At 54.6% G+C, this 27404-nt stretch overlaps 1 protein-coding gene and 1 pseudogene across 2 annotated transcripts; one reads left to right on the top strand and one right to left on the bottom strand.

The window, feature by feature from the left end:
* Positions 1-1230: 1230 nt before the first annotated feature.
* On the top strand, positions 1231-10179 carry LOC309811945 (keratin, type II microfibrillar, component 7C-like; annotated as a pseudogene). The gene is made up of 10 exons: positions 1231-1361; positions 1479-1962; positions 4507-4718; positions 5334-5394; positions 6273-6368; positions 6893-7057; positions 7269-7402; positions 8139-8359; positions 8530-8561; positions 9113-10179. The product of its transcript is annotated as a keratin, type II microfibrillar, component 7C-like (transcript).
* Positions 10175-23322, bottom strand: KRT7 (keratin 7). The gene is made up of 9 exons (XM_082636408.1): positions 22846-23322; positions 21189-21400; positions 19003-19063; positions 17740-17835; positions 16120-16284; positions 14884-15009; positions 12395-12615; positions 10878-10912; positions 10175-10506 (listed from the first exon to the last, which is right to left on the bottom strand). The coding sequence occupies exons 1-9, from the start codon at positions 23176-23178 to the stop codon at positions 10349-10351; spliced, it is 1407 nt and encodes a 468-aa protein (XP_082492534.1). The 5' UTR covers positions 23179-23322; the 3' UTR covers positions 10175-10348.
* Between the last annotated feature and the right edge of the window lie 4082 nt (positions 23323-27404).

The raw sequence follows: 27404 nt of genomic DNA, 5'->3' as shown, positions 1-27404 counted from the left end.
CTGTGGAGCTGCACTCCATATTCCACAGAGGATGGCACTAAGGTTGCACTGAGACCCCTGCGAAATCAAAGCTGGACCAAAGGGATTCAGGCCCAGAAGAGTGTTGGGAAAGAAAGCAAGGGGGTGGGGGCAGTGGGGCATTCCCTAGAAATGGGATGCCAGGCAGCCAAAGGCAGGCATGGCTGGCCATGGTGACCTCTGAGGTTCTGGGATTTAATTACCCCTTGCACAATGACAACTCATATTTAAAAGCAAAGGAAGCTAAGGATGATTTGCATATTTCTCTTTAATGTTGGCTGCTGAGCTTATACTCTGGTTTTCTCTGTCCATAGCTGGACACATAATTAACTTCCACTGTGATGGATCGTAGCCTTCTAGTGTTGGTGGCCATGACCAAGCATCAGTTGAGAAGGCGGCTTTGGATCAGGCTGATTTCTCTAAGACCCCAAAGCCTAGCAGTCTGGGCTCCTGACTCCAGGAGGAACTTAACCCTCACTCAGTCCTAAAGACTCAAACCCTGAGAGGGGCCACCTTGGGGAAGGGCTAGGAGCCTCCTTTCAGATTCTGATTCTGCCCCTCTATGGAGCCTTCTGTGCTTGACCTTAAACAAGTCCTTGGACCACTCTGAGCTCCCCTTCCTAATCAGGTAAATGGGCACAATAATTCTGACCTGAGAAGAATGCCCTGGGGATGAGATAATGCATTATAAAGTCCTCACACATTGTAAGTACTCCATAAATGCAAATTCCCCTCCCCTCCCCCAGGCAGAGTGGAGAGGGGGATAGGGGATGGGGGTGGGGGAGTCAACCTTACTAGGAGAGAGGCTATGAGCTGAGTCCTGAGAAACAGAAGGGAAAGTCTTTGCCCCAAGGGAGACAGGATGAATGGCAAATTATTAATAATAGAATAAATAGAACAAAAAAACATTTATGGAGCTCTTATTAAGTGCCAGGTAGGGCCCTAACTGCTCTCCAGTCCGTTGTGCCATTAGGTTCTCTCAACAACTCTCCCATGGGTACTATTAGGATCCCTATTTTGCACATGAGGAAACTGAGGCTCAGAAAGGTTATTCACCTGTCCCAGCTCATAACAAGAATCTCCAGGACTGACCTCTAAGACGCCTCCCCTTCAACACATACACACACATTCCCGCTCCTACGCCCTACACACACACCCAGCATGCAGAGATGCACAGGTGACTAAGACCAAACCTACCCAGCCAGCAGGGTGATGGCGCCGGCTGGGATAGACGTGGAGGCCGGGTGTGCCCAGCTGCCCAGCTTGGGACTAGAGCCAATGACCCGCGCTACCCAGCCGAGTCCCTGCAGAGGGGCGCAGGCGGCCCACCTGGAGTCCGCAGCGTACGGCCGACGGAGCTGAGCAGGCGCTTCCCAGCGCCATAAAGCGCGGGCGGGAGGCGAACGCCATTTTACAGAGGCGACCGGGCGGCCCAGGTCCCTTTGATTCCCGGCTCGCAGAGGCGCCAGGCCCGACCTCCAAGCTCGTAAACGCGTGGGCCGCGCGCTCCCTCCTCCGGCCCACGGGCCGCGTTATAAGGCGCAGCGCGGGCTTCGAGGCCCAGCCGCCCGCTGCCACCGCCGCCTCACCAAGTCCTGCTTCTCCTCGCGCTTCGGCGCCCCCTGCGGGGTCCACGCCTTCAGCTGCGTCTCAGCCTGCGGCCCCGGCCCGGCCGCTGCTGCATCACGGCCGCCCCCTACCGCGGCACCTCCTGCTACCGCGGCCTCACCGGGGGCTTCCGCGCCGGCTCCTGCGGCCGCAGCTTCGGGTACCGCTTCGGCGGCGTGTGCGGCCACAGCCCGCCCTGCTTCACCACCGTGTCGGTCAACGAGAGGCTCCTCGCGCCCCTCAACCTGGAGATCGACCCCAACGTGCAGTGTGTGAAGTACGAGGAGAAGGAGCCAGATCAAGAGCCTCAACAGGTTCGCTGCCTTCATCGACAAGGTGGGTGTCCTTGATCACACCCTTCCTGAACCCTCCCTTCCTGGGTAGGCACTGAAGGGGTAGTCCGGGGGCAGGAGAGATGTGGCCCAGGTGAGCCCCGAGTCTGATGGAAGAAGTGGACACACATTCAGGATACAGACAGACACAGAGAGATGAGTGTAGAGAAGGGGCTCCTGATTAGAGCACTGTTATTATACACAGCCTCTGTCCAGATGGGCAGAATCCCCACAGACAAGATGAGTGTCCTTGATCCCACCCTTCCTGAGCCTGGAATTCCTGGGAGGACCTGAGAATTTCCAGGCCAGTCTCTCCTAGAAATGGGAATGGGGACTGCTGATATTTTGTGTGATATTTTTAGGTGGTCTATTAAAGTGTTAAATAACATTGAAACACCTGATGAAAAAACTCATCTCTTCAGTTTGTTTCAATCCTTAAGATCAAATGGAGAGGGCTTCCCTGGGCTTCCCTGGGCTTCCCTGGTGGTGCAGTGGTTAAGAATCCGCCTACCAACGTAGGGGACACGGGTTCGAGCCCTGGTCCAGGAAGATCCCACATGCCGCAGAGCACCTAAGCCCGTGCGCCACAACTACTGAGCCTGCTCTGTAGAGCCCGTGAGCCACAACTACTGAAGCCCGCCTGCCTAGAGCCCGTGCTCCGCAAGAAGAGAAGCCACCGCAGTGAGAAGCCCGTGCACCTGCTCGCTGCAACTGGAGAAAGCCCGCGTGCAGCAACGAGACCCAACGCAGCCAAAAATAAATAAAAATAAAATAAATTTATATTTAAAAAAAGATCAAATGGAGAAAATCTCCTTGGGTACTAATATGTCTTTAATATCCCTCTAATACGTGCTACTCTCATGCTCTTAATAAAGGAGAGCAAGCCTCAGCTTCAAAGTTGTCTGGGGCAACAATTTCAGCTAGAATTTCATGCTTTCTGATTTCCTCTTATGTATGACTAGTGATACTGGTTTTACAATTATGGTGGTAATATAAGTGTGAATTAGCCCCATTTAAGTGTGAATGTTAATCAAATCCATTTATAGATAAATCATTAGTAAAATAGAGCAAGGGGATGACAAAATCCTGAAGTCAGCCGGTGAAGGGTTCATGTTTGAGAATCACCACCCCCAGTGCAGGGCCTGCCCCAGGGCCCTCCCTCCCACCCCCCACCCCCCTAGAGTGGGTGGCGGAGCAGGATTCCAAGCCCAGGCTCTCCCTGGTTCTCCAGGTCCCTGGGGCTGGAGGGTCCAAAGCGTGGGGTCCAGCTCCCCCACACCCCTCCAGCAGGAGCTTGTCCACATCAGCAGGCACTCTATCCTGAGTCTGCTGGCACTCACACCCGGGAAAGCCAGGGAGGGGAGCGAAAAGGGTCCTGACGCAGGAACAGGTGGCCTGGGCTCCATGTCCAGTTTCTCCAATGATTCTCTGTGAGACACTGGGCAGTGGCTTCCCCTCTCAGCCCCAGAGCTGTGCACAGTGCAGTTGTGAGCTGGCCATGACTTGGAAAGGAAAGATGAGGACCAAGACAGGCATGCAGCTCCCCACCACAGCCCGAGCCGTGTCAGCTAAGACCACCTAAAATGATCCCATATAATATCAGCAGTCCCCATTCCCCATCTCTGGAAGTTCCAACCGGGGATTTCCAGCTGCACTCATCGAGTTGGATGAAAGGATACCAGGGCTAAAAGGCAAGGTAACATCTCAACTCCAGCTAAAAAAAATCTGAGAAGGGGAAACCTGGAGGCCAGGGCACCTGGTCTTGTTTGCTGATGTCCTTTCTGGCTGGCACAGTGGTTGTTTCCGCACCTCTCCAGGTTTGAATGACTTCCAGCAAAGGCTTTCATGCTTCACTTCCCTACAGTCCCCACTCTCCCTATTTTCCAAAACCTTCCCCCGTTCACATTACCTGCCTGGCCTCCAGACACATAGGAGTGTCCAGCATAGGAGTTTAGGCCACCTACGACCACAGCCCACTCTCCCCTATGCCTCCTCAGATCCCAGGCATCCTGCTTGTTGAGAGACTGCCCTCTCCAACTACCAGCGCTAGGAAGCCCTTCCCAGCCCGACCATCCATTCAAATAACTGCTCAGCAAGCCCCAGGCTGGCCACTGAGGAGAGAGATACATAAGCCATAGGCCCTGCCCTGGGGGAGCTCGTAGGGAAAGGCTTTCCTCCTATTCTCTCCCTCCCAACCCTGCTCTACATTCCTTTCCTCCAGGAAGCCTTCCCTGATTGTCACTACCCTCTACCCCTACCTGTCCCCACCACCCAGCCCAACCCAGCACAGCCCAAATCCCCCTCAGTTTCTCACTCACCCCATCCAGGCCCACCTGGACAGACCCTGACTCAGACCTGAATAAGCAGTCATGAAACAAGGATTCTCCAGCTGCCTCCCCAGGCCAGGAGAGCCCAGCAGAGTCCATGCCCTCCATCCACCCTTTGCCTCTTCACACCTCTCTGCTAGTTCCTTCTTACTCTGCCTGCTCTGTCAGGACAGCTGGGGATATTGGCTCCTCCCTCTGAGTTTCTCCCACCTCCACACCAGGTGCGCTTCCTGGAGCAGCAGAACAGGCTGCTGGAGGCCAAGTGGCAGTTCTACCAGAACCGCCAGTGCTGCGAGAGCAACCTGGAGCCCCTGTTCCAGGGCCACATCCAGACGCTGAGGCGGGAGGCCGAGCGCGTGGAGGCCGACAGCGGGAGGCTGGCCTCGGAGCTCAGCCACGTGCAGGAGGTGCTGGAGGGCTACAAGGAGAAGGAGTGAGGGTATGGGGAGGAGGGTGTGGAGAAAGGAAATCGGGTTAAGTCAAAGCAGGATAGATTTCAGTTAGACCACAAGAAGAACTTTCTGCTTGGAAGAAGAGAGTGACAGGAAACCTGCGGGGGAAATTTTTCTTTTCTGGGATGGGAGTTGAAACACTGGAGAGAGTCTGGGCTGCTCCAGCTACCTCATCATTATGTGTTTATTTTAATTTATCAAACATTTATTGAGCATCTATTCTATGTTCCAGGTGCTGTGTTGGGCCCTGAAGTAGGGTAGGGATAAGGAAGTAAGGAGGACAGGAAAAGGGGCCACCAGAACTAGGTCAGGGTGCCCACCACCACCTCCAGGGAATTACCTTTCAGAAGCAGAGAGGAGCCCTACAAAAATGTGCGAGGCACCAACCCTGGCCCTGAAACAGGAAGAGCAATGGGTGACATGGTTGGCTTGAGTACCCAGAGGAAAGGGATGGACACTTTTTGATTCTATGACCACCTCCAAAAAAATCCAGTTCCTGGAATGTGTTTGTCTGGGCCTTCATTCTCTTTTTTTCTCTTCAAACCCCAGCCTATTGAAATTCTAGCCGCTGAAACTTGTGCCCTTTTTGTCCCCAGGTATGAAGAGGAAGTGGCCCTAAGGGCCACCGCTGAGAATGAATCTGTGGCCCCGAAGAAGGTGAGTGACCCCAGAATACATGTCCCACAACTCAGAACCAAGGACAGAGGCAGAGGGAGCTCTCTGTGATTCAGAAAAGCTGAGCAACTTCCCCAGAATCACACAGCCCAACCTCTCCCCTATTTCTTTCCCCAAATGCCCCCAATGATCCCTGGGTGGCCCTGCACATCAGAATACACTGCCTGCTTCAAGCAGGGTAATCCTTCACCATCCAAAGTCACTCCCATTGGGTCAGTGGCTTCCCTCCTCCCTCTGCCCTGTGCCTGGTGGAAAATAGGCACTGCATAAATTTTTGTGAACGGAAGAGTACATGAATGCTTGGGGATGGCTCCATCCTCAGGCCAGCAACAGCTGGGAGATGCTGGCATGAACAGTGCTGTTGTTCCTCACCTCTTAGACCCGACTCAGCATAACTGCCATCAGTATACTGAGGCACAGAGACCAAGCAAGGGTCTCGCCCTGAGTCGCATTGGCTCGGGAGCAGAGTTGATCCCTCGGACTTCTTCTGACCACAGATCTCTAGATTTCTTTCCATGAGGTTCCAGAGCAGAGAGGGGTGGATCATCATTAAAACAGCCATTTTACACCAGATCCTAAGTCTCATGATAGTGCAAGCTGTGCATCCTAGAGGGATCATCCTAGCGGGTACCAGAGGAAATGCCTGGAAACCTCAGGACCCCCTCCCTTACCCAGACCTGCTTCTGACCCCTTGAACTGAGCGAGTAAAGGACTTCATCAATGCCATGACACCAGACACTGGAATGAGCAGCTAAGGAGGGCCCAGGGAGTGTGCCCAGCCTGATGGGGTGCCCCTCCCTGGTGGGGAGAGCTCTGTGCTGTCTCCCCAGCGAGACTCCTGTGCCACCCTCTCCCTTTAGGTTGTGGACTGCGGCTACCTGCAAAAGTCAGACCTGGAGGCCGATGCGGAGGCCCTGACCCAGGAGATCGACTTCCTGCAGCAGCTGTTTAAAGAGGTGAGGGGCCACAGAGCAGTGGGGCAGCAAGGAGGATGGTATTTGGACGTTGGAAAGGACTTGCCACCATCTGGCTTCTGAAACCCCTGGGTGAGGGGAGCACAGGGCAGAGTTGAGGGACCCGAGGCAGGTTTACTGTCAGAAGATGAAAAAGTATAGCTTCTTGTCTTATCTGCCAAACCCAAACAAGCTGTTGTTCCTGGTTACTGTGGTGATAATTATCACAAATTGTATATTCACAAATCAGGCACAAATTGTAAATTGCTGCCTGATTTCAGAGGCCCTGACTGAAATCAGGCAGCAAGCCTCAGAGCTGGGCTCCTCTCAGCCTTGGGACTTTGGTCCTGAGGAGCACTGAGAGGCTCCAGGGTTGAAGGGGAGATGTCACCTTTGTATTGGGGCTTCAGACAGTGAGGCTGTGGAGGAAGCAAGGGCAGGGGACAGGGAAGGACCATGAGAAAGAGGGCTTCCAGGAGTGGGGCCATGGTCCAGGAAGCTCTTACCACTCCCCCACTTCCCCACAGGAGCTCCAGGTCCTCCATGCCCACATCTCAGGCACCTCAGTCTTCATAAAGATGGACAACAGCTGGGACCTGAACATAGACTGCATTGTCGCCGAGATCAAGGCTCAGTACAATGACATGGCCAGCCGCAGCCGGGCTGAGGCTGAGTCCTGGTACCGCAGCAAGGTGAGTGGTCCAGCGCCCCCTTCCCAGAACAGAGATGCTAAAAGCTGAAAGTATTAGCAGGAGAGATGCTAAAAGGGCTTTGGCCTTTGTCTAGGTGGGATGGGTAAGGGAAGGGCAGGCAGCTCTCAGGATGGGGTGGCCGAGGTGCAAACTGTGGGGCTCAATGGGATGGCATATCCTGTGTCCCATGAGCATCTGTGCTTCCCTCCAGTGTGAGGAGATCAAGGCCACAGTGATCCAGCATGGGGAGACCCTGCGCCGCACCAAGGAGGAGATCAATGAGCTGAAACGCACGATCCAGAGTCTGACAGCTGAGGTTGAGAGGTTGAGAATGCCAAGTGCCAAGTACAGAAGCCTGGCCCACCCCTCAGAGTAGAAAGAGAGCAGGGTTGGCCTGCAGCAGGGGGATTTAAGTCAGACACCTTGCCAAAGTGTGGGAGAAGGAGCAACATCAAACTTTAGGCAAGTCTTCTCCATGGAGAATGCTCTCCGCTCCCGCTGAATGGGGGGTGCAGGGGGAGGGCTATGGAGGGGAACGGAATGACCAGGGCTTTCATGGTCCCAGGGTCAGAATGGGGCAGAGGAAATAGCACCAGTCTGAGAGGCAGGAAACCTGGGCTCTCAAACCAGCCCTGCCACTAGCTCACCATGTGATTTGGGGGAAGCCATTTCACCTCTCTGGCCCATTGTTCTAGATCACTGACCACACACTTAGATGTCCCCAGAGGTTAGTAAGTGAGTGAAGCAGGCTGTACTGAAGGCACTAGGGTGTGGTAAACTGGAAAACAAAACAAACGGGCAGAGCTGATCAGAGCCAACTGAGGCAGGCCCTACAGAAATGCAGGTACAGTGTGGCCGGATCCTCTGGTTTTTCAAGAGAAGCCAGGAATTCGGATTTTTACATTAAATTTCAAAAATTAAGGACGCTGTGCCAACATTCCCCAAGCTCACTAATTTGCAACCCTGACCTAACAAACGAGTAAGGCCCCTTCTTCCTACGATAGTCAATGGTCACTGGATACCTAGTCTCTGACCCTAAATCCAGGAGAAGGAGCCTTAATAACCCTCCCCTGTCCCCCAGAACTCCAAGCTGGAGGCTGCCGTGCCCGAGGCGGAGCAGCAAGGCGAGGCGGCCCTTAATGATGCCCGCTGCAAGCTGGCCGGGCTGGAGGAGGCCCTGCAGAAGGCCAAGCAGGACATGGCCCGCCTGCTCAAGGAGTTCCAGGAGGTGATGAACTCCAAGCTGGGCCTGGACATCGAGATCGCCACCTACAGGCGCCTGCTGGAGGGCGAGGAGCAGGGGTGAGGACCACATCTGTGGGGATGATGTCTCTTCATCCTCCAAGCTGTGCTTAGAGCTAGGAGCATGTTTGCATATTATTTGCATCTAATTTGCATCATGATTACTTGGAGGAGGGAATTTGCAAGTTCTGCTCCCCCCAGCTAATTTGTGACTCTCCTCTCCCCACAAGGTTGTTTAAGGGCATTGGTGCTGTAAATGTAAGTTATCTATACTGTGGGTTCTGAAATAAGAGCTTGGGGCTCCTGGTGGTCAGTCTTTTTCTTAAAGGGCCAAATAGTAAATATTTTAGGCTTGCAGGTCATGCAGTCTCTGCTCAACTGCTTAGCTTGTTGTAATGTGAAAGCAGCCACAGCCATAGCAATACTTCAGGAATAGGTGTGGCTGGGTTCCAATAAAATTTTATTTACAAAAACAGGAGGCCGGGGTGGGGGGCGGGGACGGGGGCACAGTTTAAGACCCTGAAAGGAAGGAGGGGGATGTGGCAGTGAACAATTATGGTAACTTAAATAGCTATTTCAGCCTATAGGGAGGGCCTGGGCTAACAGTTTATCAAGGATGCTTGAGGTTAGACTACTGGAAGAAGTGCCCAGGTGTGAGGTTGTTTGAGGGGGAAGGGGGAATAGAAATAGAAGGAAGGAGCTCTGAGCAAGAGAAGAGGGGGTTGGGGGACTCTGGCCCTTAGGCAGGAGCCGCTGGTGACGACCTTGCGAGGAGACTCAGCCCTGTTCTCTCCCCTCCCCGGCCCCCCGCAGGTGTCAGCAGCTCCCGGGGCGGGCTTGTCTGCGGGGACCTCTGCGTGTCCGGCTCCCAGCCGGCGACGGGCAGCGTCTGCAGCGCCCGCTGCAGCGGGAACCTGGGGGTGAGCACCGGCGTGTGCGCGCCCTGTGGCCAAAGCAGTGGCGGCAGCCACCTGGTGTGGTTTGCCTGGGGACTTCTGCTTCGTAAATACACCGCTCCGCGAGCCAACCGTCCCTGCCTCCGGCGGCGGGTCCCAGAGCTCGGAAAGCCCCTGGGCTTGCGGCAGAAGGGCTTTGGGAACCAGCCGGCCTGACCTGCCCAATTGCTGCCTTCTGCTCCTGCATCTCTCTCCCCGCTTGTCTCTTCACTTTCTCCAGGGAGGGCGGGCTACTCGCCCGCAGCTCTGGCAGCTCCCCTCCAACCCCAAGAGTCTAAATGACTGGTTTCCCCCAGCCCTGGGCAAAGAGCCAACCCTGACTCCGGCTGCTCTGGAGGCTTGGACGCCTGTGGCTTCTAACGGACAGATTGGTCCCAGGGCCTCTCCAGCGTGGACTTGCTGCTGCTTCCCCTGCCTCCTAAACCCTCCCACGGTGACTGAGGTTGCGTCTCCCAGGGGACAACTTTATGCCCCGCCTGGCTCCCTCTCTCTCCCAGGAAGGGCTGATTTGCCAGTTGGCTGGTCCACCCCAAACCCAGGCCTAGGGCAGCTAAATGTGTGGTCTTCTCACCACTGAGGAATGTTCTCTGACAGCACAGGGCATTGGCTGGGGGAGGGGGTGGATGCAAACTCTCTCCCACGCCCTCAGCAGGAGAGGACTCTAGTGCCCACTTCCTGGCAGAGCCAGAACTTCCAGGGGCTTCTGGGCTTCTTCAGGAGAGGAGCTGGAATCAGGCCCAGGCCTGGGAGGGGTCAAGGCCTCACTCTGGATAAGAGTCAAGTTCCATAGAGCGGCACCCCCATGTCACCAATGTGCTGTCCCAGTTATCAGGGCAGCACAGGGCAGTATTTACCCTGTGCTCTCTCGAGCCCTCCCCTCCCCACCGCCTTCCCCGCCCAGCCTAATGAAGCCAGGATACCAGGTGCTGGGCATGGGCTCACCCAAGCCTCAGAAAGCAGCTGCTTTATTGGAAGCTATTCTGACATCATTTTTCAGACTGCCTTGCAGTCTTGGGACCAGGGATGGGACCAGGGATGGAGGTCCTCTTGTGACGATGGGAGGAGAGGCTATGTGTCTCCCTACACCAGGGGCTCAGTTGCGGGTGCACCTGCTGGGGGCGGATGTGGTCCTAATGGAATAGGCCTTTGGGGCCCCAGGCCCTCCACCACTGGAGAATCTCAGGGCATTGCTGCCCATGGTTCCCCCGAAGGTCAGCCGGCTGCCAGCACCGCCCGTGGAACTGACCACAGCTGAGAGAGAAGGGAGGAGGTCTCCATCGGCGTGAGGCCCACTGCCCGAGGCCCCCGCCCTCCTGCCATAGCTGCCCGTCTCCCTCCTCCCACCCACCTCCCTTCCCACCAACAGCCAGGGGCCAACCCAGAAGGAGCCTCAGACAGAGGTGAGGGCTGCTCCACACTGCCCCCACCCACCCTGTCCTCGTGCATGGCTTTCCTGGGCTGTTGAGCCTCTCTGGATGGGAGCTGCAAGCCACTGCTGAAAGCTATTGAAGGGAAGGAGGCTCCCAGCCTCCAGAAGGCCAGGCCTTCAGGCCGATGTGCCATCCAATAGACCCAGCCTAGTCTGGACGGCATAGGTGATGGGCCCGCAGCCAAGGACTTACAGACGTTCACGGCTCCCACTCCATCTCCGGTCATCCTGGGGCAGAGGAGATACCTGTGAGGGCTGCTCTCTCCTCAGCACTGGAGGAAGCACTCCCGCACCCCTCCGTCCAGGCCCCGAGCAGAACTGAGGTTCCTTCCTCTGTCCCCACACACTCAGCCTTCCTTCAGCCTTTTCACTTTGGCCCTCCTGCCTACTGGCTACATGACCTTGGGAATGTCTCAGAGTCTCCATTTTCTCACCTATAATGGGGCCTAACTCAGTACCAACCTCACAGTGTTGTCTGTGAGGGCTAAATAACATAAGTTACCTAAAGCCCTGGGCACACAGGATTCTGTAAATGGTAGCTGTTCTCATTGTTTAGTAGATGGCTGCCTCTCTTAACCAGATGATAAAATCCTCAAAGAAGGCTGTAGCTTATTGATTCCTGCATCTCCAGTCCTTAGCATGAGGTCTGGCACACGGTAATTACTTAATATGTGTTGAAATAATTAGTGAATCGTTGACTGAGTGAATTCAGCTCCAGCCAGGACTGATGGGGGAGGGAGGAGAGGGGGTTGTTTTAAGCAGGCTATGGGGCTGAAACAGGTCTTGCACTGGAAATTAAAAATCTATCCGAGACAGCTGGTGTTTGTTTTGTGTCTCACAGTCCCACTGTCACCAAGCCCTTGGCCTTAGGAATGAGTTTACTCTGCAGCGGGGAGGAGAGGCCTCAATTTAGTGGAGGGAGTGAGGGAAGCCCAGCTGCAGCCCCAAATCCTGGAAGGGGGCAGGGCAAAGGTCAAGGGCAAGACATAGGGACACTAGAAAGCTTCCAGGCCACCTGTCTGTTGACTGAATGAGTCAATCAAGCCATCAAGGTACTAATGAAGACCCAACTTCATGGACATAGATGTGGAGTTTTTTGTGAAGAATTCCCTGTAAGACTAACCCAACCCAGCTTCATCTCAGGCTGCAGGTGAGTACGCAAATATTTCTGGAGATAGGGGAAATTTACCTCCTCACCACGCTCAGTCAATACCACGTGACTTAGCCCTCAGTTATGTAGTGAGAAGCAGCCTGTCGCCATGGAAGATGCCTGGACCAGGAATCAGCAGAGCTTGACTGCACATTGGCCCTGTCCCCTCAATTAATAAAACTAACCACAATTTCCCCTCTGTACACTAAGGAGTCAATAATACCTGCCTTGCTTACCTGATGTGTTCTGAGGATCAAATAAGATAAGCTTGCTAATAGCCACACACACACACACACACACACACACACACACACACACACACACGAAAGCGCTGTTATTACTTCAACTTTCTCACTGAGCTTACACCATCTGGTCTTTCCCTCTCGAAAGTCATCTCATCAAGGGCAAAGAAGCAAGCATCATCTGTACCCTCCCTGCACTTCCCACACCCAGTGCCCTGCAGAAGAGGGTACACAGGAAATGCTCGCAAATGGATGAATGTCAAGCCCCAGGCCTCACTGAGCCCTGAAGGATCCCCTTTCCAGATTCTTTGTCTTCACCTGCTCTCCTCGCCCTCCAGCAGCTTGCGGTAGGTGGCGATCTCGATGTCTAGGGCCAGTTTGGTGCTCATGAGCTCCTGGTACTCCCGGAGCTGCCGGGCCATGTCCTGCTTGGCCTTCTGCAGGGCCTCCTCCAGGTCCACCAGCTTGGCCCGTGCATCCTTGACGGCCAGCTCCCCACGCTCCTCGGCCTCGGCGATGGCAGCCTCCAGCTTGGCACGCTGTGGGGAGCAGTGGGGCTTTGAGCTGGGGGTGCAGGCCTTACCAGCCACTGCCTTCCTGCTTCCCCATGCTGCAGTGAGCATCTGGGCACCTTGCTTATGGTGGCTTCACTGGCACCAGCCTCCTCTCCCAAGCACCAGGGAATCCCAGGGGTTTCAAACATGGGTTTTGATACCCAATGCATAGCTTCCACTTCTGGCTCTGCCACTTACAAGCCATGTGATCTTGGATGAATCAACCCTTCTGAGCCAAAAGTCTCCTCTTTTCTAAAATAGCAGTCATCACAGTATGTATAGAGAGATATTGCAAGTAATGAAATGAAATAATACAAAAGTCTTTGGCACAGTGTCTGGTATACAGTAAGCATTTAATAAATGCTATTATGATCACTATTATGAGTAAATGCTGTTATGATTTACAAATGCCCACACACCTGACCCCTAGCTAGAGGAGCTCCAAGGCTATGGGATTCTAGTTTAGTCCTCAAATTTCAGGCAGCTGACCAGAACCGAAAACACCTTCAAAATAGGAACCAGTTTGGAACAGGCCCAGAACAGGGAGACTTGGAGTACAGAGATGCTGCTTGGAACCCCTAGACTCCAAGTCAACAGGCCCCAGGTTTGGGCAGGGGTGACACAATTCAGGACGGGCGTGAGCATCAGCTGCCACTTCCTGCCTGGCCTTAGTGTTCCCTCTCTCGTGGCCCGTCCCTCACTAGAGGGGTCTATTTAGTCCTGAGCCGCTTCTCGTTCAGCTCCGAGAGCCACCATCCCCATCCCCTCGCGCAGTGCTCCTCCTCCTTCCCTCTCACAACCGCGCTCTGCCCCCAGACCCTCTCCCCTCCGAGCATGCACTCTTCCTCTCTGCCCAACACCCCCAGTCCTGCCCAGGAGGCTGGCTGATGCCCTCTGCCCCCATCCACTGGTCAGTGCCCTTCCCTGTCACACTGCCTCTGAGCCCCCCGACGGTGACAGACACCCCAGCTCCGGGGTCTGGCTCTGCCCTGTTGGGTAAGAGGAGAACCGGATGTGGCAGAAGCTGCGGCGTTTGGGAAACCGCCATTCATTATTCTGTGCCTCCCCTCCAGGGCTGGACGCTGGCTTGCTGCACTGGTGACTCACAGCCCTGAATCTGTGCCGGGAGGCAGCTTCCACCCTCACCCTCATGTAAAAAGGCCTGCAGGGCTCCAAGGGGAGGACATTTCTGGGTAGATCACCCCCACATCCCATCCTCCGGCTCATCTGGAAAGTAGCCACCACCCATCAGCTTCCCTTCCTCCCCACTGCAGACACCTGCCCAGGCTTAGCTGCCTCGAGCACCCCCATGCCTCGGTCAGGGCTTGGGGGACCCTTCCTCATCAATACCCCCCACCCCAGCTTCACAGCACCTCCTCCCATCAGTCTATCGTCTGAGACCTGTGCCCTGACTATGTGTCAGGTGCTGGGAAGGGAGGAACAGTGAACCAGACAGACAGGGGCCCCTGCTCTTAAGGCATTTTTAATATCCCAGTGGAGGTAGGGGACAATACTTATTTAAACTTAATTAATAAGTCAATACTAAATTAATAAGACAGAAAATTTCAGAGAGTGACAGGTGTTTCAGGAGCCTCACACAGACTGCTGAGAGAGTGGCTGGGTGGTTGAGGAAGCCACCTCTGAGAAGAGGTCTTTTGTCCTAAACCCCAGGGGTGAGAAAGGGGCAGCCATGTGCAGAGCTGGGAGAACCACATTCCAGGTAGAGGGAACACCAAGTGCAAGGGCCCTGAAGCATGAAGATGCTTGGTAAATATAAGCTACAGGAAGCAGCAAGAGCACAGCCAGAGAGGGAGTGGTGAGTAGTGAGGTCAGCAGGTGGGGCGGGGCCTTGGGAGCCATAGTGAGGGACCCTGCTGACCTCCGGCCCGCCACCCCCTACCCCCCTGCCCCCAGGTACACATTGCACCCAGAGCTAGGTGCAAGGAGAGGGCTCAGTACCAATGTGGTAACGAATGGTGGCTCTAGTCTAGCCAGCCAGCCTGAGGCTCCTTCCACAAGCTCCATGCCCAGCTAGGACTCCTGTTCTCCCTTCGGTCAAGCAGGACCTGGCCAGGAACATTTCGTCCTAGAGAGCTCACAAGTGGGCCCTAGAGACTTGAGCCGCACCAGCCTCGTCCCCAGAGCAGCAGGGGCAGGAATGAGACCCTCACCCCCAGCCTCCTGCCCCTCATCCTGAGTGTGGTCCCAGCTGGCTGCCTTTCACATGCCCCAAGGAGGAGGGCAGGTGCCCACCTGGTTCTTGTTGCTGTCGATCTCAGCCTGCAGCCTCTGGACGGCCCGGTTCAGCTCCGCAATCTCATTCCGGGTATTCCGGAGGTCGTCCCCATGCTTCCCAGCCTGGGCCTGGAGGGTCTCAAACTGAAGGGACCACACAGAAGAGTATGGCAACGGTGGACCGTGATTACAGGTAACTTGTCTTCTCCCGACCCAAGGAAGGCCCCAGGTTCTGAGTGACAAGCCCTCCCAGCTTATCTTCCCAGGGAGGGACAGTCTGACTCCCAGCAAGCTCTGCCCGATGCCAGGAGGCCAGACTCCTGGACAGTGGGGTGGGGGAGGGGTTCAGTTTCCTCCCAGCCAGGACGGGGGGGACAAGGATGGCTCACCGGGCCCATTCCCACTGATCCTGGGGCTCTTCCCATGCCCATTATGTCCTAATGCTGGAGAATCACTGGAAGTCTGAGATCCTCACCTATTAACCCCTTCGTCAGCACCACCCATTTTACAGATGAAGAGAATGAGTCCCAGAGAATAGAAGGGACTGGCCTAGTGTCACACAGTAAGTCCTTATTGGCATACATGTGTCCTCGCATACACCATGGATGACTCCCTGTCTCTGCAGAGACACTGCTCTATGCTGCTTTTAAACCCTCAGGCTCCCTCCCCCAGATCACTGGTTTGCCCCAGCCCACCCCCGCCCCGCCCATTCCCTCAGCACCTGCACTGTCAGCTGCCCTGCCCACACCCAGTGCATATAACAATTAAACCTGCTCTGGAGCCCTTGGACCCAGGATCTGGTCCCTGCTCTTCTATCTGCTAGCTGTGCAGAGCTAGACAAATCACTTAACCTCTCCATGCCTCAGTTTCTTCATCTGTAAAAGGGGGATAATAATAGTGCCTACCTAACAGGGCTGTTCTGTGGGTTATATGAGTCAATACAGGTAAAACATTTGAAACTTTGCCTAGCATTGTGCTTACTTGACAGATTCTAGCTATAATAATTATTAATCCATGTCCATTCCCTCTGTCCTCTCCCCCACCACATCAGACTGGAATCTTGCCCTGGGCAGGGACCTAGCCTTCTCCTCCTCTTATTCCCAGGACACTGGAGACCACCACAGATTTAATTCCTGGTGCCTGTCAGCACAGTGGGACCCAGGCCCCAAAGGCTTGAGACAGGGTGAGGAGTAAGGGAAGCCGCCACGGAGGACTCTGCCAGGAAGAGAAAATATGTCTCCAGCGGCCACACACCTTGGTCTGGTACCAGGCCTCGGCCTCAGCCTGGCTGCGGTTGGCGATCCCCTCGTACTGGGCCTTGACCTCAGCGATGATGCCGTCCAGGTCCAGGGAGCGGTTGTTGTCCATTGACAGGACCACAGACGTGTCTGAGACCTTGGACTGCAGCTCTTTCAACTCCTGTAGGGACCAGACAGAACATCAGGACTTGGGGCATGACCTATCCCTGTCCCCATGCCCATCCTGGGATTCCCTGCACACTAGGGAAAGAAAAAGGGAGAAGAGGCCAGAGTGGGAGTGAGTCACCAGGTAGCCAGGGGGCACAGACCCAGCACCTACTAAACAGCTCCACCAGCCCTGGCTCCCAGAAAAGCCCATTAGCACCTTCTGAAATCAAAGAGCCTGGCAGGATCCCAGCAGACAAACAAGTGACAGAGTGTGGTGAACTGCGGTGGCTCCTGGCTGCGAGGTGCTACTGGAGTTGAGCTCTGCTGTGAAGGGGATCACTAGGGGCTGGGTAAAGTAAGTCATGTTCCACCCTATTATGCACACTCCGCAGCCTTTAACACCGATGATACAGCCGTATTTACAGACAGGGAACTATATCTGTGGTATACTGTTACATGAAAAAAGGTATGATTCTACTTTATTAAATATATGTATTTCTATATCTCTATGTGTATATATGCAGAGAAGAAGTCTGAAAAGGTAGGTATCAAGATGATAAGAGCAGGTATAGGAAACTTGTTTTCAATTTTATGCTTTACTTAATTTTCTAGATTTTCTGCAATGAGTATGTATTTCATAATGAGAGGAAAATAATTATATATACATGTATATACATATACACACACATATATATAACATGTGATAGACATATGAAGGCCCACACTGAGGCCAGAAGTACCCAAAGTCAGCCTCAAGGATCCAGCCCCTGAAATTAACACACGTGGAAATTCTCTCGGAGATGCTAATGGAGGCTGGATGTTCAGGTAAAGACCAGACTGAAGAGAAATGAGAACTGGTCTGTAATTTGCCTCACGTTTTCCTATGTCCCAGACTAGCCAGATGATCAACCACCCTATCTTCTGCCTAAGGCCAGAGACTCACACTGATGGGATGAAGAGGTTTTTAAATCCCCCTGAGAGAAAGGAACTGGAAGCCCAGAGCAGGGCAAGCTGAGCAGGAGGGGAGATGGGAGGGGCAGGCAGAGAGGGTGGCCGAGTGGTGGTTGTAAACCCTCAGGCACTGCAGTCTCTCCTGACTCAGGCTCCCCTGCCAGCCCACCCAGTCCACCTGTGAACCCTGTCACAGCCCGGACCCCTCAACATCCTCCTGGTTTCTTCCAGCCCCTCCCAATCCCCCTTGCTGACAAATGATCATCCCACATCTCTGGAAGGCCAGTTTTGACTGACCCCACCCTGGTGTGCTGCCCCAGCTCCTACTGAGCTCCTCGCCCACCATGGATTCCTGAATCCAGAAAGAATAAAGAGCAGGGGTCTTTATTCAGGGGTCAACTCCCCTACATGCACCCAACACACACCCCGGGCAGACCCAGAGGCAGGGGGTGGACCAGGTAGCCCCCTGGCTAGGACATGCAGGTTGTGGCGTATCTCCCACCCCTGAGGTTCTCACCTCCTCATAGAGGGTCCTGAGGAAGTTGATCTCATCATTCAGGGTGTCCACCTTGGCCTCCAACTCCACCTTGCTCACGTAGGCAACATCCACATCCTGGGAGGGGTAGAGGGACCCCATGTCCTCAGTTCACGAAACACTTAGCAGCCGTGGGAGCAAGCCAGTACTGTCCAACCCCCAGGGCCAATCACCGCTGCCCTACCAAGAAACATGCCCACGGTGGGAAGTTCCCTCCACTGGACCCGCCCAGGCTCCAGAAGAACATCATCTCCACGCACCCCCAGGACTGGAGGTGCCTACTCAGCGCTGATAGCCCAGAGCAGCCTGAAGCCCCAAACCTAGTGCTTTACCAGTTCCTAAAGGCTTTAGTGGTTTAGACACACCCCCGGCTCTGCCACCTACTAGCTATGTGACCTTGAACAAATCACCTCAATTTTATGAGCCTCAGCTTCTCATCAGTCAAATGGGAGAGCATGAAATCATTCACACTCCAGGACACCGCTCCCAGAGATGGCGAATCTCTAGCCTAAATATGTAGCTTGCAGCATGGGTGATATAAGGCAGGTGGGCAACAGATAACACCGCAAGTCTGGTCCCCTGAGAGCCATCCTTTGCTGTGGTTAAGCTCCTGTGGAAAGGGCTCACTTCCACTCATCCCTGAATCTCCAAGGGCCCAGCACTCCGGGGCAGGTTACATTTCTGTGGATGGGCCTGGAACACTGAGTAAGTGTGTTTTGAATCAGAATCTTAAGTCAATCCCCTCTAAGATATTCCTAAGGCCTTCTGACCTCACTTGCACACCTCCAGGGACGGGGAGCTCACTTTGCCCCAAGGCACCCCATCCCTTTCATTCAGCAAATATTTCAGGCATGCCATGTGCCACCCTCATCTGTAATTAAATTTTCTGACTGATAGAGCACTTCCTTATTTGGGGTTGAAATCGTCCCTTCTAACCTCCATCCTGTAGTCATAATTCTAACCCCTCCAAAAGCCCAGAAACAAGTCTAGTGACTCGCCAGACACACCTACACACAAATACACACACACAGACATGCAGACACGTATGTGCACATATGTACACGAAGCAGGCTTATAAAAGGCTGGCTTCCATACCTCTCCTTCTCCAAGCCCATCGCTCCCTTCTTATAGACCCAGCCAGACCCTGACCACAGGTCCCTACTGGCTGCTCAGGTGAGAGGCATGTGGTCCCCTGTCCCCTGTGCTTCCTACAATGCCACCCACCCTACCTGTCTGACCCCTCACCTTCTTCAGCACTACAAACTCATTCTCAGCAGCCGTGCGACGGTTAATTTCGTCCTCGTACCTGCAGTAAAGGAGGGGAGCCTGGTGTTGGTGCAGCTCTGCCTCCATCCCCCCCATATCCAGGTGTGAAAGTCTGCCATGCATCACCTTTACCCCTCTTTAATGAAACACCTGCAAAAACAGGTGTCAGCTACGAAACAAAATGTCCCTGACTTTTCCATATGGCTGTTCCTAGGGCTTTGAGTCTTGGCAGGCATGGGGGTGAGGGAGCAGGGAACATACGTGGATGAAAGGACAAAGGCTGCATATACTGGGAGTGAGAAGACGAATAGCAGCCATGCTTATGGACCACTCTGTACGGGGCCTGCCCTGTTATGCGTTTCCCATGCATTCTCTCAGTTAAGCCCTACAACAATCCTATAACAATGGTGCTATGATTCTCAGGGAAAGGAACAAAGGCACAGAGAGGCTGGGTACTCTGTCCAGTCACCAAGCTGCTAAGTGGCAAAGCCCGGACTTGAAGCCTGGCCATCTGCCGCCTGAGCTCACACCTTAACCTGCTTAATCCCACCCGCTGAGGGTGAAGAAGGGGCCTGAAGAGGAGGAACCTTGTGGACTCAGGAAGGAGGAAGAACCAGCCCCAACTAGGTGACAAGCCCCCATCGCTACTCCCAGAGCACCCCCCTCCATCCCTCTTTCTCCCAAGGAGCCAGCCCCCTGCCCATAGGAGGATGCCGGCAAAGCAGGGCACAGAGCAAGAGGGCAGGTGGGTCTGACCCAGTATTTACTTGAGGATTCAAAATAGGTGTCAGAAACAGAAAGTCAGCAGTGTCCACGAGCTTCTGGAGAACAGCAGGAGCAAGGTGGGGCAGCTTTAGCGGGGAGCAGGATGCTCAGGCAGGCAGAGGCCCTCCCGGAGCCCAGACCCCCAAAGTCCCACTCCCCCAGGGCCTCTAGAAGAGTTAGGAAAATATCTGCGAGGCCGTTTGTCCACCCCTGCTGTGCCACTGGGCCCAGAGGATGTGCAGATAGGAGCTCCCTGGGCAGCTGCACTCAGGACCCCTTCCAGTTCCTCCTTCAGCCCCGGCCTGGAGCTCAGCCTGGCTCCCCAGGAAAGTGCTCCGTGGGTTCTGGGTTGGGGGAGTATGTGTGCACACATGCACACCTGACAGCAGGGGCTCACAGGTTGTCCCAGGCCTTCCCTGCCCTGCACCGGTCTGCTTCCACCTGCCTTCCACGTGCCTTCCACCTGCCGTGGGATTAATCCTGTTGACTGTTGCCCTAGGGAAGTCGGGGGTGGAGATGGGGGGTGGGAATGGAGAGACACTCCCTGCAGAGGCCTTTGTTTGTTCTACCTCCAGTCAAAGGCAGTGTCCCTGCTCTGGCTTAGTCATACACCACCACCCCAGGCAGAGCACAGAACTCACTCATTACCCCGAGTGCCCACTGGGCAGGGATGCCCGGCCCAGCCTCTGGCTTTGGTTTCTATTCAATGTGAACAGAGAGTTCAGCAGGCACCTCAAAGGCCTGTCCTCAAGACCCAGCCTTCCCGGCCTCTAGCCTCCCACTCCCTGCCCCTCCTCACAGCCTCCTTTCTGGTTCCTGCCCTGGCCGCACCCACTCCCAGCCTCCGCAACCCCTTCCATCCCTCACAATGATCATGCCCTCTGCTTCTTTCCTTCCCAAGTTGGTTCCAGGTCTCCTCCTGGGAGTCAGGGGCCCAAAAACAAGCCCCAGCTCTCCCAATGACCTACTATGCGATTTCAATCAAGCCCCTGAAACTTTCTGAACTCTAATTCCTCATGGGAACAAAACAGAGTTGTTCTAGAATAATCGGAGGGTCATGCAAGTTCTGACGCACATCATCTCTTGCCCTGCCCTTTCCTGGGCCTTGGTCAGGCTTCTGAAGGGAGCAGTGCAGATCAGGGCTGGGCTGGGATATTTCACTGGGAGTAAGTCAGAAGAAAGAACCAGAGCGACTTGGAAACGGCCCCCAGAGACACAGAGGAGAGAGGGGAAGCAGGGAACGTGTTAATCAAGACCTTCCCTTCTGGGAGTTGTTGTACTGAGCAGCTGTACCCCTTGACCCCTGACCCCTGACCCAGAGAGGATTTGCAGAGGGTGAGCTGAGAGGGGCGCATGGGCCCAGGGCATGGATCCCGGCAGGTCGTACTGCGGGGCAGTACTTGTTCTTGAAGTCTTCCATGACATCCTGCATGTTCCGGAGCTCCACCTCCAGGCGGCCCCTGTCCAGCTGCAGGGCCTCGAGCTGCTTCCGCTGGCCAGCAATCTGGGCCTCAAAGATGCCCAGGAGGCAGCTGCTCTTGGTCGACTTCTGCTCCTGCAGCAGTGCCCACTTGGTCTCCAGCAGTTTGTTCTGCTGCTCCAGAAACCGAACCTAGAAGGGGCGGGAGGAGGAAACTCATGAGAGGCAGACCGTGCCACCCACAGTGTGGTTGGGAGGGTCTCCAGCCATCCAGCAGAATCCACGCTCACACTGGCTCTTCCCTCAACCTGGGCCCCTAGCCCTTGGCTCTCTCCTCCAGGAAGCCCACCCTGAAAAAGCCTCTCCTCCAGGACTCTCTGTCTCAACTGTCTCAGAGTGTGTCCAGGGCTCAGGTCACTGACATGTGCCAGTGCTTGTGCTCTAGGGTCTCCTCCCTCCTCTGCTTCCCCTCGCATCACAGGCGATGGCCTCCACCTCCCTGTCTGAAGGGCTGCCCCCTTCCTGTCTGTGTCCTGAGCCCGACTCGGGCCCCCTCCCTTCAGGCTGGGACCTCATCTCTTCCTCTCTCAGTATCCTCTCTCCCCTTCCCTCTTTCTCCAACAAGGCCTCAGGACAGGATGCTACAATCAAGCCAATGGAAAATAAGTCCCGAAGGAGCACCAAAATGACTGGTGGTGGGAAGCAGGCCTCCTCAAAACCAGCAACTCGGGCAGCAGGATCTGGGGGCTGCAGCCGAGCAGCAGTGGTGGGGAACCTGGGCCTGGGGCTTCCTGCGGAGGCTGCCCCAGAACTTGAAGGATGTGTACAGTCTGAAGGGTGAAGGAGAGGAGGACATGGGGGACCAGGGAAGCAGACAGGTACACAAAGGCAGGAAAGGGAAAGCCTGCTCTACGGCCAGGGAGGAGCCCCTGGCCAGAGGGGCCCAGGGGGCTAGTCCTTAGTTCTTGGGTCCAGCCCCACAAGTGCGCTCCACCCCCCATCTCTATGCTCCACCCCTTTGGGACATAAGAGGAAAAACACCTCTTAAATGGCCCTTCCCCGTGACCCTCAGTGCCCTCAGATGAGCTCTCTCCAAGGGCAAGTATAACCTCACCTCCTATCACCCAAAGGAGGATGAAGGACCAGGTAGTTGGGGCCGATGGGGCCAGGAGCCTGCCTCCCTCCAGCCCTTTATTTCCAGCATCTGCTAGATAATAAGTGGGGCGGGAGGGGAGAATCTCACCCTGCCCCATCTCTGACTCCACACAGCCCCCTCTCAGAGAAGGGGACCCAGAGAAAGAAGTCCTGGCCTTGGAGTCTGGAGCTCCCAACCTGACTCGGATGACAAAAGCTGCCCAAGAACCCCAGCGACTCACAGGCACAGCCCACCAGGGCAACCGGACAGACCCACGCACACATTCCCGGAGGAGAAAGCAGGGAGATTTGGGTAGCTTGCTGCAAGAGAGGGCTTGGAGGCCGAGGGGGACAAAAATAGCTACAGGGTTCATGGAGAGGGTACAGTCCCAGATACCGGCGGAAAGAGAGCAGGCAGCAGCCCTCCCAGCCCCTGGTCCACGTGCGCTGCGGGGCGGCTGCTGGGGCCTGGATCCTGGCTTGGGGCAGCGCGGGCCGCTCACCTTGTCGATGAAGGAGGCGAACTTGTTGTTCAGGGTCTTGATCTGCTCGCGCTCCTCCTGGCGCACCTGCTGGATGGAGGGGTCGATGTTCACCTGCAGCGGGGTCAGCAGGCTCTGGTTGATGGTGACCTCGCGGATGCCGGCGTCCACTGGGCCCCCGTAGAATGAGCGCGCGGCCACGCGCGGCCGCGAGACGCCAAGGCCATAGAGGCTGCTGCTGCTGCCGCCTCCGAAGCCGCCGGGGCGCACCGAGTTCAGGCGCACCTGGGTGCCGCGCCCCGGGAAGGCGGAGGAGCGCGAGCTGAAGACCTGGGAGCTAAAGTGGATGGACATGCTGGCTGGGCCGGGCTGGACCGAGCGGCGGGCGACAGGGGGCCGAATTCGCTGACCTCCGGGCGACTTGGCCGCTTTTATCCTCTAGGCGCGGGCGGATAGGTTTACACAGGTAGGGGCGGGGCTGGCCGCCGGCCACATTTCTCTGCCCGCCAGCTCCTCTCGGGGCCGCGCTTCCGTCATCCCTCCGAGGCCCAGGCTTTCGGTCCAAGCCTGAACCGTCCAGAGTGGGGAGGAGGGCCGTAGAGGCTCAGACCCCTTGATGCAGGCGGACGCAGAGAGCGGGGGAAGACAGCGGTCCCAGTCGATCTGCAACAGGCTCAGTCAGGGAAGGCTCCCTGGAGGAGGCTTGGGGAAGGAGTGAGGAATATCCATATTCCTGAGACAAGACCAGGAAGATCAAGCGGTAAAAGATTGGCGGAAGGGGGTGAACAAAATGTTCTAGCCCAGGAATCAGCCCCTCCCCAAGCTACTGAGAGCCAGAAAGGCATTCCCCGACAGCCTCCGTCCCAAGTCCAGCTCTTCCTTGAGACAGCTCGGCTCTTGAGTAAGCTGACCCCAAGGTGGGCCTGGGTGAACTGGTTTCCCTGGCCACGTGTCCCCACGCCTCATTTGCATACAGAGACCAGGCCAAGTGGGGCATGACCCCTCTCTCGCCCCTCTCCTCCCCGCTCCAGTAGAGACATCTTCTGGTGATGGTTACCCTGGGCCTGCACTTCCCCCCGCCCCAGATCACATTCCTGTCCACTTAGTTTATTTGTCCCTGGAGAGGAAGGGGACACCTGTGCGTATTTGAGACACTTTGTGTGAATGTCTGTACACTTTTATGTGTACGCACCTGCCCTGGGCTTGGCTGTGTGCACACCCTAGGCATGTGTGTTTACATATGTGTCTGCATGTCTGTGAATGTACTTATACAAGTGGGCGTCTATGTTCGGGGGGTCAGGGGGATAGGTGTGTCTGTGAATACACACTTGCACGCCTTTGTACGAATGTTTGTGGAACGTGCTTGTATTTGCCCTCAGACACTCCTCCCCATTCCCCACCCCTGCCACTTTCCTGTTTAAACGTCCCCAGCTCTCATCACCTCCCCCTCCGGAAGCCACCACCAAACAATCCCCAGCAGTTTCAAACCCAGTCCAAGATGAGGGTGAGTGCGCTGTTAGCTCTGCTAGAGGGGCAGCCTGAGGAGCCTTTGGAAAAGACAGCCAACAGGACATTGTCGCCTTTAGTCCACCTCTAGTCCCACCCAGTGAGCTGGCCAGGTTCTAGCCAGCTTCAGACCAAGCCCTTGGGGGCATCCTGGGTGGAGGAGGCTGGGGATGGAATGCCCTTCCTGGTTTCCATTTTAGTTAGACAAGAAGGACTAACGCACAGGAGCCCCTTCTCAGTAATCACCGTGGAGACCCAGGCCCCTTCCCCTCCCTCTCCTCCATGTTGGTGTTGGGACAGCTCGGGCCAGAGGCTGAGGGATGCCCAAGGAGACCTTCAGTGTGTCTGCTGCAGGGTGTGTGTGTGAGAGAGAGAGAGAGGGAGAAAGACACACACACCACATCACACACATACACACTCACATACATATATGCGTACATAAACACTCCCACACATTCATACACATACACACCATATCACTTACACACACACACACACCACATCACTCACATGAACACATGCACATACACACATATATACCACATCACACATACACACACACACACACACACACACACACACTCATACACTCCAAAGTCCTTACCCTTCGGCGCTCATCCTCTTTTCCCCACTACCTCCTACCCCAGCCCCCTAGCCCTCCACCCCCTAAACCCACCCAAGTTCCACAGCTGCCCCCCACACACCTGAATCTGACCTCTGGAGGCTACGCCCTGCCCATGCCAGGAATCCCTCCCTTCCCCGCCACCCCCATTGCTTCCCTAGAGCCTGGCCTGGGAACTCCAGCAGGGCAATGCTGGTGACCCTGAATAAGTCGCTGCCCCACCCTGGGCCACAGCTTCTTCACCAGAGACGAAATCCTCAGGTTCGTGGGGAGAGGGAGCTGGGAGGACACTACAAAGGAGAAAAGGTCTGTGGGCTTTTCAGGCCCAGGATGCAGCCTCACCTCCGGCCACATTTCCCCATTCCAGACCCACCCAGGATCCGCCCATCACCTCCCCATCCCCTCCCCCAAGCGTTCCTGGTGGCTCCAGCCCTCACCAGTCTCTTCCTGTCTTTCCATTCCTAGGCCAAAGCCATGAGCCCGCAGGGTGCCAGGCTGACCACAGAAACACCCTCTGGAGGGCTTCATGAGGAGTGTCCACACCAAGAGGCCGAGGATCAAATTCCTGCCCCACAAGACTGCCCCGTCCATTGGTTCATCTAAACCCAGTCTCCCACCAGCCCATGCTGGCCTCACAGAGACCCTGTGAGGAGATTCCAGGCATAATCTTGAGATGAATTAATTTCCAAAACCTTTCGCAGTTGTTCTTCCGTAATCCAGAGGCTCACTTCCATCTCCGTAGCGTTCTGTCACACACACACACACACACACACACACACACACACACACACACACACACACCATGCACATCACTTGTCCTCCCACTGCCCACCTGGCCTCCCCTGCACCTCTGGACCCAGCTGTGAACAAACAAGCAGCCCAAGTTCCACAGCCCTGCTTGGTGTCACTAAACCTGTCCAGACACCGCGGTCCTGCAGCCCTCAAAGCTGGAACTGGCTGGTCCTCTCTGGAGAGGTGGGGGAGACATTCTTTCTGGCTCCATTACTCATTGTCCATCCCCTCAAAACACCTCCTCAAATTCCTAAAGTAAAAAATATTTAAGGCATAACGTGTTTTCATTGTCTTGGAATTCCAATGATTGCAATCATAACAAAAGCCATGTAATATTTTTGCATGGAATGTAATATCTTAAAAATAAAGTCAAATGACAAAACACATATATGACAGCCAACAGGCTTTCCAGAAGAGACAAATCCATAAGGAAAAGACAACACAGCAGAAGAGTGGGCAACAGACATGGATATTATCAGCCAATGCTTATAGCGTACTTACTTAGCATGTGCCTGGCCCTGTTCTAAGCACTTCGTGTAGTGTACATTATTTTCTCATTTTAAGAAGAAATTGAAACACAACGAATTTAAGTAAATGGCCCGTGGTCACACAGCTAGTATGTAGAAAAGCCAGGATTTGAACCTTGGCAGTTTGAACTACTAGGTAACTTATTAAAAAAGAAAAGAAAGAAACAAAATCAAATAGTAAATGTGAAAAAAAATGCTCAACTTCATTCAAATTAAAGAAATGCCACAAGAATAGCAATAAAAAGCCATTTGCACCTGTCAGATTATCAAAGACAAGTTTGCTAACAGTGTTGGAAAGTGTGTGGGTAACAGAAAGTTCTGTCCTTTGTGTTCAGGGTCATCTATTGGCACCTCTTCTTTAGAGGGCAAGTTGGCAATAGCTATCAAAATTAAAGACACTGGCCTTTACCTCAAGAAACAAAACAAATAAAATGAATACACTTGTCCTTGATCAAGTACACTCACTGCCAGGAACCTATCCTACAGATGTTCTCACCAAAAGTGCACACATACATGTGGTCTCTACCTCCATTATTTTATACTAGCGAAAAATAGGAAACAACATAAATGCCCATCAGTGGGATGTGATTCAATGCATTGGGCTACATACATTCAGAGGAATGCTATCTATTGAAAAGAAGAAAAGCCTTTACATACTGATTGAAATTTTACCTTTATATATTGATTGTACAAATCACTGTAATTTTTTAAAAATCCCAGGAAGCTCATGCTATACCATGTCCACCCCCCTCCCCTGTGGCTGGTCCCTGCGGGCCCCTCCTAATCCCCTGGCCACTCCCTCACACTCACCAAGGATGCTGGCACCTGGTCCTGAGTGCTCCCCTTCACCCTGGCACCCTCAGCTCCAGGCACGTGACCCACTCAGCATCTTAGCCTGATCGTTCCTTAGCTCCTCAGTTCCAGTGACCTTCACGTTCATCTTTTTTCTCTTGTCTCTGCCCTTGTCCCCTCTCTAGACCCTAAACTGGTTCATCTCTGAAGTTTCAAACTCTGATCTCACACCACGGTACCATTCATAACTCTCCCACGTTCAGCAGGTGGGTTCTTCAGCCACACCAGCATGTCCAGTCCTGAACCCAGTCATTCCATTTTCTAACCCCCCCTACCCTCCT

The sequence above is a fragment of the Mesoplodon mirus genome, assembly GCF_964341445.2.
Source record: "Mesoplodon mirus genome assembly, chromosome: 11".
NCBI lineage: Eukaryota > Metazoa > Chordata > Mammalia > Artiodactyla > Ziphiidae > Mesoplodon > Mesoplodon mirus.
The sequence above is the reverse complement of the archived record's forward strand: the minus strand, read 5'-3'. Positions and strand labels throughout refer to the sequence as shown.